The sequence below is a fragment of the Pollicipes pollicipes genome, unplaced genomic scaffold (assembly GCF_011947565.3).
Source record: "Pollicipes pollicipes isolate AB1234 unplaced genomic scaffold, Ppol_2.1 Scaffold_6052;HRSCAF=7182_pilon_pilon_pilon, whole genome shotgun sequence".
NCBI lineage: Eukaryota > Metazoa > Arthropoda > Thecostraca > Pollicipedomorpha > Pollicipedidae > Pollicipes > Pollicipes pollicipes.
This window is the reverse complement of record NW_023596805.1, coordinates 26,307,073-26,319,275: the sequence shown is the minus strand read 5'-3', so window position 1 is coordinate 26,319,275 and position 12,203 is coordinate 26,307,073. Positions and strand designations below refer to the sequence as shown.

Sequence of the window (12,203 nt, the reverse complement as noted above, 5' to 3'; positions counted from 1 at the left end):
TGGCGGCCGCTTACGCTAACCGGGGGCGCCGCCGTGTCGCCGGGTTCACGGTCGTCCGCCGGCCCCGCGCGCCCCGGCCCCGCTCAGGCCGGCGGCGCCGCCCCGCGCGGCACCGTGTGCCGGGCCGGGGTAATGTCCCACGCCCGGCGCGACGCTGTGCAGTGGAGTTGTTATAAGGAGAGGTGACTAACGGACAAGCGCGACAGAGCCGGGGAGGGGCAGCGGTAGGTGAGGGTCTGACGGGAGCATCGGGTCACATGCAGGTAGATGCACCAGGTTTCCTGGAAAGGGCGCAGAGCGTCCTCCTGCACAAGACCCCCCTCCCCCTCCCTTTCTGCCGTGGCCGCTCTAAAACTGCAGGACGTGCGCAGCCGCTGCTGCTGTGAGTAGTCGCAGTTACGTAGACTTGGGGTGACGGCGTGCCGTGGTGCCGGAAATCAGTGAAGCGTCCGTTCAGGAATGCAACTCGTGGTGTGCTGAAACCAGCAGGCGCCTGCCCGGCGTCCAAATCTGCGATCCCGTCTCGTGTGGAGGAGGTGCCGGGGCTGGCTAACTCAGCGTTCAGTCGTGAGATCGACCCCAGCCCTGACCAGCGGCCGTGGGGCGGAGGCTATCCCCGCACACCGGCCCGGGCGACGCTGCTCAAAACACGGCCGCGAGTCGTGTCGGACGCACCGCGCGGTCGGCGCCGAATGCCGCGAGCAGCGGGCGCCGCCCCCGCGCCAGCCCGCCGATTGGTCGGCGGTGACGTCACAGCTGCCGTCTAAGTGACGTCACGCTGCTCTCCGGCCAGGACGTGATCGACCGGTACGAGAAGATCTGCGAGGAGGCGCTGGAGGCCTCCAAGAAGGAGACGCAGATCTACAACAAACACTGGATTGACTCCCCGTGGTCCGGCTTCTTCGAGGTCAGTCGGCCCAGGCTGGGGCAGGCTGGAGCTCTGTCGGTGGCATGATAATAGATGAGTGCTGGTGGGAGGACATGAAGACAGATGCTGCTCAAGAGGCTGGAACCGCGGGTTCCTCTTATGGCCTGAGGGATTATAGGGGAGCTATACGGGAGCTATAAAGAGCTAGATAGGAGATAGAACTGGTTTAGAATTGAAGCTGCTGTGGCACGCACGCTGCGCCCCGTGGATGTTGCGTTTGGGAAGTGTGGAGACAGTGGCGTTGTGGTCAAGGCAAAGGACTGGAGAGGGCTGACTGAGGCTGAGGAGAGGCACTGCAGTAGCTGACAAGCTTCCCTTGCCTGGAACACTTATGTCGAAGAAGCGCAGTTATGTGTGGTCTCATGTAGGGTTATTGGCTGGATGTTTGGAGAGTCACATAGGCCTGTTCCCACGGAGCTCTCGGCGTCAGTTAGTGCGGCTGCCACCGGCGCGCCCCACGTCCAGCGGGTGGAGGCGCGTCCAGTGCCCGGACTGACGACTGACGCCCTGCCTCCACTGTCCGCGCGTCCAGGGCAAGGACCCGCTGAAGATGTCGCCGACCGGCGTGGTGGAGGAGACGCTCACCCACATCGGCAAGCGGGTGTCGTCGGCGCCCCCCAACGCCGTCGACTTCGTCATCCACCGCGGCCTGCAGGTGGGAGCGGCGGGCCCGGCGCCGGTGGACGCGGCGCCGCCGGGGCTGATGGCGCATTGCCCGCATTGCCGGGGTGGCGGGCGTTATCCCCGCGCGCCGTTTTTATATCATTTTGATGGAGCTGCGCCGGTTGGCGGAGAGCATGAAGCGCCGATTGTCTCAGCGTGGCGTGCGGAGCTGATGAGGAAGGAATGACGTCGATTGTTCCCTACTCCTGTCACTAACATTTCATTTACATGAGCATGGAGATTCGTCGTCATGACTTTCATCGGTGTCCCCCAGTAGCACAGAAAGTACATCACCCACTCATACGACAGCACCAAAGCGACGTCTGCACATAATTTATATGAAGGTCGCAGTTAACACGCAGCACCAGATCTCGGTCGGCGCCGCGACTGCGCTGGCTGCCACAGTCCGCCAGGTGGCGCTCCACCTGCTAACGGGGAGGTGTGGCAGTCCGCGCCGGGCGCCGCCAGCTGTCTGCGCCCCGCGCGGTGACGCCGCCACCGCTGCCGCCGTTGCAGCGCGTGCTCAACTCCCGGATGGAGATGGTGGAGGGGCGCACCGTCGACTGGGCGCTGGCCGAGGCCATGGCGTTCGGCTCGCTGCTCAAGGAGGGCTTCCACGTGCGCCTGTCGGGTCAGGACGTGGAGCGGGGCACCTTCAGGTCAGTCAGGAGGTGGGGCGGGGCATGCTCAGGTCAGTCAGAAGGTGGGGAGGGGTACTTTCAGGTCAATCAGGAGATGGGGCAGGACATGTTCAGGTCAGTTAGGAGGTGGGGCGGGACACCCTCAGGTCAGTCAGGACGTGGAAGGGGGACCTTCAGGTCAGTCAGGAGGTGATGCAGGACACCTTCGGGTCAGTCAGGAGATGGGGCGGGGCATGTTCAGGTCAAATCAGGAGGTGGCTCAGGGCATCTTTATGTCAGTAGGTAGGGCGGAACACCGTCAGGTCAGTCAGGAGGTGAAGTATCTTCAGGTCAGTCAGGAGGTGAGTGGGACACCTCCGAGTCAGTCAGAAGGTGGAGCATCCTCGTCGGCTGATCTTGCCGCTCGTGACGGCCTGCCTGGGCGGGGCGATGACACCGCACCGCAGTCACCTCCTGACCTCCAAACAATACATACAGATAGATGCGTGAATGTAACATACTGGCATAAGTACTTGGTGTCGTCGTCAGTATTTTGTGGGCGTTCGGTAGGTTTAAGTTTCCAGGTTGTTTTCGGAAGTGGAAGAAACTGAAATGCGAAATATGACCGTCAAATGTGATGACGGCTGTGTCCGCAGCCCCCGGCGGCCGGTTGGGACGCCAGCCCTGCTCCGTGTGAGGCCGCCCGGTGGTCTAGGTGTGACGTCACCGCCCCCGCCCCCTCCGCCCGCAGCCACCGTCACCACGTGATGCATCACCAGAAGGTGGACATGGCCACCTACCGACCGCTCTGCTACCTGTACCCCGACCAGGCCCAGTACACCGTCTGCAACTCGTCACTCTCCGAGTTCGGAGTGCTCGGTGAGTGGCCGACACTCCGGGGCGCGGGCTCGGCGTGGTGGTGGAGTGGCCGACATTGCCGGGCCTGGGAGTTCTGCGAGCCGTGTGCGGCATTAAGCCCCTCCATCAAGCAGCTGCCCTGTGGCATGTCGGCACCTGGAGAGGATGAGAAAGGGGACGAACAGTTCGCGTCGCTGTACGTGTCTCGGTGTTTTGCCAGTTGTATTCTTCATTTTCACTGCGTCAGCTCTTCTGTCCGGTGGTAGATATCATTGGTCGGCTAGCCGGCGAGCGTTGTCAGCCGCTGCCGCTAGGTGGCTCTGCCTGGGGTGGTCAGCGGATGGTGTGAGTTTCCGCGTCGCCAGCTGTCTGTTCGCCATGAGCTGACGCCGGTGGTGTCTGCGGACGGTGTGAGATGCCGCGTCGCCAGCTGTCTGTTCGCAATAGGCTGACGCCGGCGGTGTCTGCGGATGGTGTGAGTTGCCGCGTCGTCAGCTGTCTGTTCGCCATGGGCTGACGCCGGTATCTGTGCGGCAGGTTTTGAGCTCGGCTTCAGTTTGACCAACCCGAATGCCCTGGTCTGCTGGGAGGCGCAGTTCGGCGACTTCTGCAACACCGCGCAGGTAATGTGTTGCGGAGAGCAGGGTGGCGGCGGGCGTAGCGGCCGTGCTAAAGGGCAAATGACGTCAGAGGCCCGCATGGACCGTGCCGAGCATTGTGGCACGTGTTTTTGCCCCAAAATCTATCGGTAGCCAAATGTCACGTAGCCCAAACAATGTCACATGACAATGTCACATAGTCCCAAACATGGTTATTGTTATTCAGATCAAGTGATGCCGTTTGTCGGAATTGATGTCACACCTCCAAGTTGTGATTTAATACATCCTTTTATTTTTTTATTCAGAACAAGGAAAATCTTGCATTCGCGCTCAGTGCAACTTTCCAGAAAGAATGTGAAGACTTGAAGGATGTGGATTTCATATTATTGGATGCTGTTTTCACACCATTTACTCAAATCGTAACGGATATTGAACTTGCAACACTTGGCAGCATACCGATTCACCGCTACAGACGTGGCCGTTTGTAGACGGTGGCGCGGGCGGGTGACGGGGTGGTGCCGGCTGGGGGAGTGGGGCCGGTGCCACCTGACCTGCTGTGGGCCGACAGTAGTCTAACGCCGCCGCTACAGACGCGCGGGCGGGTGACGGGGTGGTGCCGGCTGGGGGAGTGGCGCCGGTATCACCTGACCTGCCGTGGGCTGACAGCCGTCTGACGCCGCCGCTGCAGACGCGCGAGCGGGTGACGGGGCGGTGCCGGCTGGGGGAGTGGGGCCGGTGTCACCTGACCTGCCGTGGGCTAACAGCCGTCTGACGCCGCCGCTACAGACGTGCGGGCGGGTGACGGGGCGGTGCCGGCTGGGGGAGAGGGGCCGGTGTCACCTGACCTGCCGTGGGCTAACAGCCGTCTGACGCCGCCGCTACAGACGTGCGGGCGGGTGACGGGGCGGTGCCGGCTGGAGGAGAGGGGCCGGTATTGTGCCGTGGGCCGACAGTGGTCTGATGCCGCCGCTACAGACGCACGGGCGGGTGGCGGGGCGGTGCCGGCTGGAGGAGTGAGGCCGGTGTCACCTCACCTGCCGTGGGATGACAGTGGTCTGACGACGCCGCTGCAGACGTGCGGGCGGGTGACGGGGCGGTGCCGGCTGGAGGAGCGGGGCCGGTGTCACCTGACCTGCCGTGGGCTGACAGCCGTCTGACGCCGCCGCTGCAGACGCGCGAGCGGGTGACGAGGCGGTGCCGGCTGGGGGAGCGGGGCCGGTGTCACCTGACCTGCCGTGGGCTAACAGCCGCCTGACGCCGCCGCTCGCTCCCCAGGTGATCATCGACCAGTTCATCGCCTCGGGCCAGGCGAAGTGGGTGCGGCAGTCGGGCCTCACGCTCCTGCTGCCCCACGGCATGGAGGGCATGGTGAGTGACCCCTGACACCGGGCACCGACGCGCGCAGCACGCTCGGCCACCGCCCTTTCAGCAGGGCTGACCTGCTGCAGGTTTCAAGATGCCAGATATTCTAGTGTCTGGCCGCGTCATCTGACGGTGGCGATTTAGGCACATAAGCGCCTTTTACACTTGGTTTTGTAGCTCATGTCATTTAATGGAAGGGATCGTGAGGGAGTGGATGACGCGATTATGAGGTTTCGAGCCTGAGCGTTTTCTGTCATGTGGTTGTACGGCTCACATTCGCTTGCACTGTGACTCGTGACAGCCTCTCGCGGTGTCGACCTGGTTTGACCTACCTGCCTTGCCCTGCCATCTGGGCTGGCCCGCTCTGCCCTTACCCGCGCTGACCTGACCTGCTCTGCTGTGACCTGTGCTGACCTGACCTGCTTTGCAGTGACCTGTGCTGACCTGACCTGCTCTGCTGTGACCTGTGCTGACCTGGTCTGCGCTGACCTGACCTGTGTGCTGACCTGACCTGCTCTGCCCTGACCTGCGCTGACATGACCTGCTCTGCCCTGACCTGCGCTGACCTGACCTGCGCCGACCCGGCCGGCAGGGTCCAGAGCACAGTTCGGCGAGACTGGAGCGGTTCCTGCAGATGTGCTCCGACGACCCCGAGTACTTCCCGCCGTTCGCCGCCGACGAGTTCGCCATCAGGCAGCTGCACGACTGCAACATGATCGTGAGTCGGGGAGACCGCTGCGACAGGACGAAGGCAGGGAGACCGCTGCGACAGGACTGAGGCAGGGAGACCGCTGCGGCAGGACGAAGGCAGGGAGACCGCTGCGACAGGACTGAGGTGGGGAGGCCGCTGCGACAGGGCTGAGGCGGGGAGACCGCTGCGACAGGACTGGGGCGGGGAGACCGCTGCGACAGGACTGAGGTGGGGAGACCGCTGCGACAGGACTGAGGCGGGGAGACCGCTGCGACAGGACTGAGACGGGGAGACCGCTGCTACAGCGTTTAGAGTCCAGGGACCCATTCAACATATGTGTGAGTGCAGAGCTCATCGTAACGCGTGACTGGTCACGATAGCTAGATAGATAGATGAGTATGTATTTCGTCTAGCGTCGCGGTCTCTGGGCGTAGGTTCAGCGTAGCATGCCACGCGCCGATCGGCCTGGCCATTTGCCCAGTCCGTCTCCAGCCAGGTCCCCGGGGGTCATGGTCGGGGCCACAGGTCAGACCGTGGCCAGCCAATCACAGACCGGTCCGCGGCGCCTCGAGTGCCGTGACCTTTGACCGGCAGGAGCCAGGGCGCACTGCGGTCCTCGGTGACAGCGTTCCATGGTTGGGATTGACAATCACATCTTTTATTGATGATTTTGGGCTCTCAGTTTGAACTCTTTGTGATTTTGCTCTCCCATTCATGGATGTACTGTGTTTGTGATTTCGGTCTCATTCGGGGCTTTTACAGTGCCATTTCGGTTTCCATGATACATTTTGCTGAGACAAGTTACCACAGGGACGCGGTGGGGGGGGGGGGGGGGGGGGGCGGGACGGCCCACGACACAAACACCGATGCGGGTGGATGGATGCGCTATGCAGGGCGCAAGGTCCCGCAACATAATTTTCAACACTAATATAAATTACAACTGTCGCAGCAAGATGTCCGGTGTGTTGATCAGGCCAACGCCGTAGCCATTCGATGACGTTGGGTCCCGAGTTGACGTCCCCGAGCCATTTGCGGGTGCGTTTGTGTGTGACCCTCCGGCCATCCCCAAGCCACTCACCGCTGTGTGTGTAACCCCCGGTCGTCTATGTCCGTGCCGACAGGTGGCCAACTGCAGCATGCCCAGCAACTACTTCCACATCCTGCGGCGCCAGGTGCACATGCCGTTCAGGAAGCCGCTGATCCTGATGACGCCCAAGTCTCTGCTGCGCCACCCGCGCGCCCAGAGCAGCTTCGACACTATGTGCAGCGGCACAGAGTTCATGAGGTGGGTCTGGTGCTGCGTACCTCGGGAGGTGAGCTGGTCGGCGCGGTCTGCATGCGTGTCTGTCGTTCCATGGCGTGTTGTGTGTGAAGCGCTGTGTGACAGACTGGTTTATCTGGGACGTCGCACTGGTGTAGATACATGGTGTTGGCTGAGTGGCTGAGCGTCCGCAATGCGCTGTTTGGTCGGCTGTGATTGGCTGAGCGCCCGCATCACGCTGTTTGGTCGGCTGTGATTGACTGAGCTCCCGTTACACGCTGCGCGGCCGGCTGTGATTGGCTGAGCGCCCGCAACACGCCGCGTGGCCGGCTGTGATTGGCAGAGTGCTGCCGGACACGGGCGTGGCGGCGCAGAACCCGGCGGGGGTGCGGCGTGTCATCTTCTGCAGCGGCAAAGTCTACTTCGACCTGGAGAAGGCCCGCGAGGATCGCGGCCTCCAGGACAAGGTGGCCATCGTCCGGCTGGAGCAGGTGAGGCGGGGCCGGCCTCTCGCGGGCCGCGGACTCCCGCGTGTACCGGCACCCGGTCCTCACCTGACACGCGGTCGCGCACCCCGGCGGTGCGCGGCGCGTGCCGCCTCTCAAACGGCAGGGGCGATACGATCTGTGGCGCCGTGGGAAAGTGCTGGCAGCGTCGGGATTACGTTCTGGCGTACCGGTGTCAGCAGCTCTGTAAGCGGCAGCTCGGCACCCTACACCGCTGGACTGAGGCCAGCTGGGGCTGTGCTGTGGGCGCTGGCCTTGGATCTCCGCCACCAAATGTCGTGAGACTTTGCCTGCGGTAGTTCACCAGTCTAGTGGTGCAGGCTATTTCTTGGCTAGCAGTTTCGATTCGTCTGCGTCACACATTGCCAGATATTCCAATTGCGGTCGTTGTGTTTGACCATGTATTTAGGCTACGTTGTAAGCGACGTCGGTAGCCGGTGGGACCGTGCGGCGGGGCCGGCCGGCCGACATGATGCTCTGTCTGTCTGTCTGTCTGTCATGACGCTCTGTGCCGTGCAGCTGTCACCGTTCCCGTTCGACGAGGTGAAGCAGCAGCTGGACCTGTACCCGGCCGACGCCGACATCATCTGGACGCAGGAGGAGGCCAAGAACAACGGCGCCTGGGCGTACATCGAGCCGCGCTTCGAGACCACCGCCGCCAAGGCCAAGATCATCAGGTGAGCGGCAGGTCAAGGTCAAGGTCATCAGGTGCTGCAGAGAGGGGGGAGCGGTGGGAGGGACATGTCAAGGTCGCCAGGTGGATAATGCCAAACGTCAGGGTACGTGCGAAAGGTCATGATCATTACGGCGATGTCATTACGCACACATCTGCTGTCCAAAGGCAAACATGCGTAAGTGGTATGTTAACTAATGGCTCTTAGGCCTTTTTGGCAATGTACGACAGACATAGGTCAAGGCGACGAGCTCGTGTTAGAAGGCGAGTGGAATGTATGTCAAGGCTATCTGGTGACCCGTACATGAAGGTCATTTGCTGTGGCGCGGGGGTGAAGTGGGGGGTGAGGCACACTGGAAAGGTCTGCAGGTGTTGATCGGAGCGCGCGCGGCCGGTCAGGAGGTCGACCTGAGCCAAGAGAAGGTCGGAGGGCGCAGACACCACAACCAGGGTCTTTTTGCAAGACGCGTGTGTCGGGACGTATGGATATGTTAAGATCTTCGAAGAGAGAGAGCGCTGCTTTGACATTGTGTAAATATGCCGTCTGCAGATGTTCGAGCTGCGAAACAATTGATAAAGGTGACGTGCGGAAAAATATCTGCAAAATTATCCGCCCTATGACGTATACATCGTCTGTTTTTGGGAGTCCTCTGTTTTCAACAACACTACAAAATCGCAAAGATTGAAGCTTGTCACGTACCGAAAGTAGTGACGGACCCCATGAAACAAGAGATCGACAGCGCTAATGACAGTGACAAACCCTTCAGATCCGCTAACCCATTGTCCCTGAGGTGGTTTTTGGGTGCTCATCGATTTTGAACAGTGGTTGTGATAGCACCATAAAGACCACCAGACAAGATTCAAAGCGCGGGGCTCATGGAGCGGCGCAGGTCTCACGGTGGTTGTCAGAGTAGTGGTGAGGGGAGGAAAGTAGCGGGATAGTCCGGAACGTATGGCCCAGGCTCAGACAACGCCCTGCTCCAGGAAAACTACGTAAGCTGTTCACTGGATTTGCGAGGAACGTTATTCACATAGATAAGACGGTAGTAATGGCCTCATTCCTTGGAGAAAAACCAGGAGAATGGAGATATAGATGTGTTGATATTTCTGCAACATGTCTCTAGGGAAACAATAGCAGAAGACTTCTGCTATTTTTTATTATTCTTCTGGTTTTTCCCCGAGGAATTTGGCTATTACTATTGTCTTAGCTCCAGAAAACATGTGACTTGTGATAACCATTTGGCTAGCGGCCTCCCGGGCTCAAAGAGAGATTGCTGTGCCAGTCATTCGATAATGCATCAGCACGGCCGGAGTGAAGCTAAGCTCCATGAACGGATACATGAATGAGAAGTTCCTCCGGGTCACCGACGGGTGCATAGGTCAGGGTGCGGTGGTTCAAGGTCACAGGCGCCGCCCACACGCCGAAGAAGAAAGCCGCATCTGGCAGTGCACGCGCGCTGCTTGTGTTCGATGTTCGAAAGTGTTCGGGGTATTACTGGCCAGTAAAGCATGCCACCCGCATGTCCTTTCAGCCTCGTAGTTTCACCATTCACTTGTGCTGTTTAACGTTAAACCTGTACTTCCTTGTATGTTGTGGCATTGGCTGTGCTAATCTGACGGTTATGTTGACTAACACAAAAAACATTCGTATTGTATTAAGCAGCTTTGTTCATTATACCCTACTCCGCTGGAATGTTCCCCCTGGCTGTGTGTTCTTGCCCGTCTTCAGCTTCGCTGTATGAACTTATGCTCACTCACCGGCCTGGCTTTGTGCCTTTGTTTGGGGTGGAGGAGGTATGATGTACCCGAGGACGTACGCAATTTCGTCCATCCTCTCACGAACAAAAGCCTATTTGTACTGGGATACGGCCAGCTCCAAGTTGACAGAGGCGGTGGGCTGACCTGGTTCTCCTCAGGTCCGAGTCGCCTCAGGCAGCGGATCCGCTGCCGGCCTCTGGCACCTCTTGGTTTTGGCGTTTGTTCGGCCGGTCGGCCCCGATGGAGCCGAGAGTGGGGCCCCAGCCGCCGGCCAGGCCCCCGCCCCCGTGCACGCCTGCCAGACGCATCCGGTGAGCACGAGCGGCTGGGGGTGGCCCCGGTCTGTGGCAGCTGGGGACGGACCTGGCCTGTGGCAGCCGGGGACCTGGTCTGTGGCAGCCGGGGACCTGGCCTGTGGCAGCCGGGCCCGGGCCAGAGCGTGGCTGCCGGCCGGGCCAGGGCGAGCCTGAGTCCGGCCCAGTGCGATGCTGACCGTGCGCCCCATGGCCGACAGGTACGTGGGCAGAAACTGCGGCGCCTCGCCGGCCACCGGCAGCAAGACAGCGCACACCAAGGAGCTGGACGGTCTGCTGAGTGGCTCGTTCGCCGACCTATAGCGGCCGCCGCGCGCCGCTCCGTAGTGGCCGCGCTCGGCCGTAGTCCGCCGGCGGATCGGAGCCGGGGCAGCCGCGCCCCGCCCGCGGCGGCACAGGGCTGGGGCGGGCCGAGGTTGTGACGAGCGGCGCCCCCCGCGCCCCCGCCGAGGCGGCGCGGTCAGGTGGTGCCGGTGTGTCTCCGAGAGGGAGGCGGAGGGCGTGGTCGGGGTCCGGGTCGGGCCGGCGGCGTCCTCCCCGCGGGGAGAGGGCAGCAGGGTATCGGAGCAGGGCGCTGAGCCAGCCTCGTCGGCAGCAAACAGGGCGCCGCCGCCGCCAGACGCGGGCGGCGGCCGACGATATCAGACCGCTTCAACTCAGAGAGACCGTGCCGAATCTCAGCGTCTGCGTTGACCCGAACGGCGTCATGTTCAGGGGAACAGCACCGCCGGCGGTGGCCCGTCGCTGGGTGGAGGCGCCTGTGGAGAATCAGCGATGAGCTTTGTTTCGCGGAGGCCGGTTTGGTGCGCCGCGCCGCGAACATTTCACGGAAACCGCGTACTTGGTGTACAATGTCAAGCTGGGTGGGCCCGCGCTGCTCTGCGGATGAGATTGGCGTGACCACACGCGCCCTCGGCGATGGCTTATGGAGATGAGTGCCCGAGCGACTAACGTAGTGTTGTGGAGTCTTGCCGAAGGCTGGGCGGCGAGCCGCGCCGCCGCCCTCACCATGGTGCTGTTGTGTTGAGGTGCGACCCTAGTGCGTAGCTCCCCGGCCGCCGCCCGCCCCCCGCCGTGCGCCTGGGGGCCGCGGGTCCGATCGAGTGTTGCGAAACGACGCCGAGGTGCTCAGCTGCTCCCGGCTGCCCGAGCTCTATGCAGATCTTAGGTGAGATGGCTCACTTCGGTCATGTAGTTTTTGAACACTACCGAATAGCGCAATAATTAGTGCAGTCTGCCTGCCGGACTCCCCGGGGCCCTAGTACATCTGTTTCTATGCACACTGCTGTATCCGTATCCGTTCTTCTGACAGTGGGCGGGATTGCAATCTGCCTGACTCTCCTGGGGCCCGGCACTGCACACTGCTGCATCCGTATCCGTTCTTCTGACAGTGGTCGGGATTACAATCTGTCTGACCCTTCCGGGCCCCGGCACTGCACACTGCTGCACCCGTATCCGTTCTTCTGACAGTGGTCGGGATTGCAATCTGCCTGACTCTCCTGGGCCCGGCACATTGTCTCTGCACACTGCATTGTCTCTGCACCTGTATCCTTTCTTTTGACAATGGTCGGGCACCGAATCAGCCCGCGCGACTGTGTGTGTGCGCGTCTGTGCGTGTGTGCGTGCGCGTGTGTATTTATTGGTGGGCCGTGACCGGTCAGGGGGCGAGGCAGCCTCTGGCCGCCTCCCGTGCCGTGACCCGTCCGCGATGTCGGAATACAGGAGAGTGAACAGCGTCGGAAGATCTGTGCCGATTCGGCCTGAGTGGCGCGGCCGCCTGGGACAGGCCGCCGCCACCATACGTGCTGCGACGGAGGATCTCGGACAGATCTCAGGCCAGACAGCGACTCTCATCCGACATTAGCACTGCGAACAGATGGCAGCTCTTGGGCAGACAGTGGTTGTCATCCGACGTTAGCGCTGAGAACTGATGGCAGATATCAGGCTAGACAGCGGCTGTCATCCGACAT

The 12,203-nt window shown here is 61.5% G+C and overlaps 1 protein-coding gene across 3 annotated transcripts in view; it reads left to right on the top strand.

The window, feature by feature from the left end:
- The window catches only part of LOC119104453 (2-oxoglutarate dehydrogenase, mitochondrial), a 53,456-nt gene extending 42,865 nt beyond the window's left edge, over nucleotides 1-10,591 (top strand). For 2 of the 3 annotated variants that reach the window (XM_037228153.1, XM_037228155.1), the window contains exons 12-23: nucleotides 794-907; nucleotides 1,461-1,583; nucleotides 2,108-2,250; nucleotides 2,963-3,090; nucleotides 3,607-3,692; nucleotides 4,944-5,036; nucleotides 5,623-5,748; nucleotides 6,843-7,006; nucleotides 7,326-7,473; nucleotides 8,008-8,165; nucleotides 10,078-10,230; nucleotides 10,434-10,591. In XM_037228153.1, coding sequence (XP_037084048.1) covers nucleotides 794-907; nucleotides 1,461-1,583; nucleotides 2,108-2,250; nucleotides 2,963-3,090; nucleotides 3,607-3,692; nucleotides 4,944-5,036; nucleotides 5,623-5,748; nucleotides 6,843-7,006; nucleotides 7,326-7,473; nucleotides 8,008-8,165; nucleotides 10,078-10,230; nucleotides 10,434-10,536 — 1,539 coding nt within the window. In that variant the 3' untranslated portion in view covers nucleotides 10,537-10,591. The remainder of the gene's footprint in view (nucleotides 1-793; nucleotides 908-1,460; nucleotides 1,584-2,107; nucleotides 2,251-2,962; nucleotides 3,091-3,606; nucleotides 3,693-4,943; nucleotides 5,037-5,622; nucleotides 5,749-6,842; nucleotides 7,007-7,325; nucleotides 7,474-8,007; nucleotides 8,166-10,077; nucleotides 10,231-10,433) is intronic. The other variant, XM_037228154.1, reaches the window with a different exon arrangement.
- The last annotated feature ends 1,612 nt before the right edge of the window (nucleotides 10,592-12,203 follow it).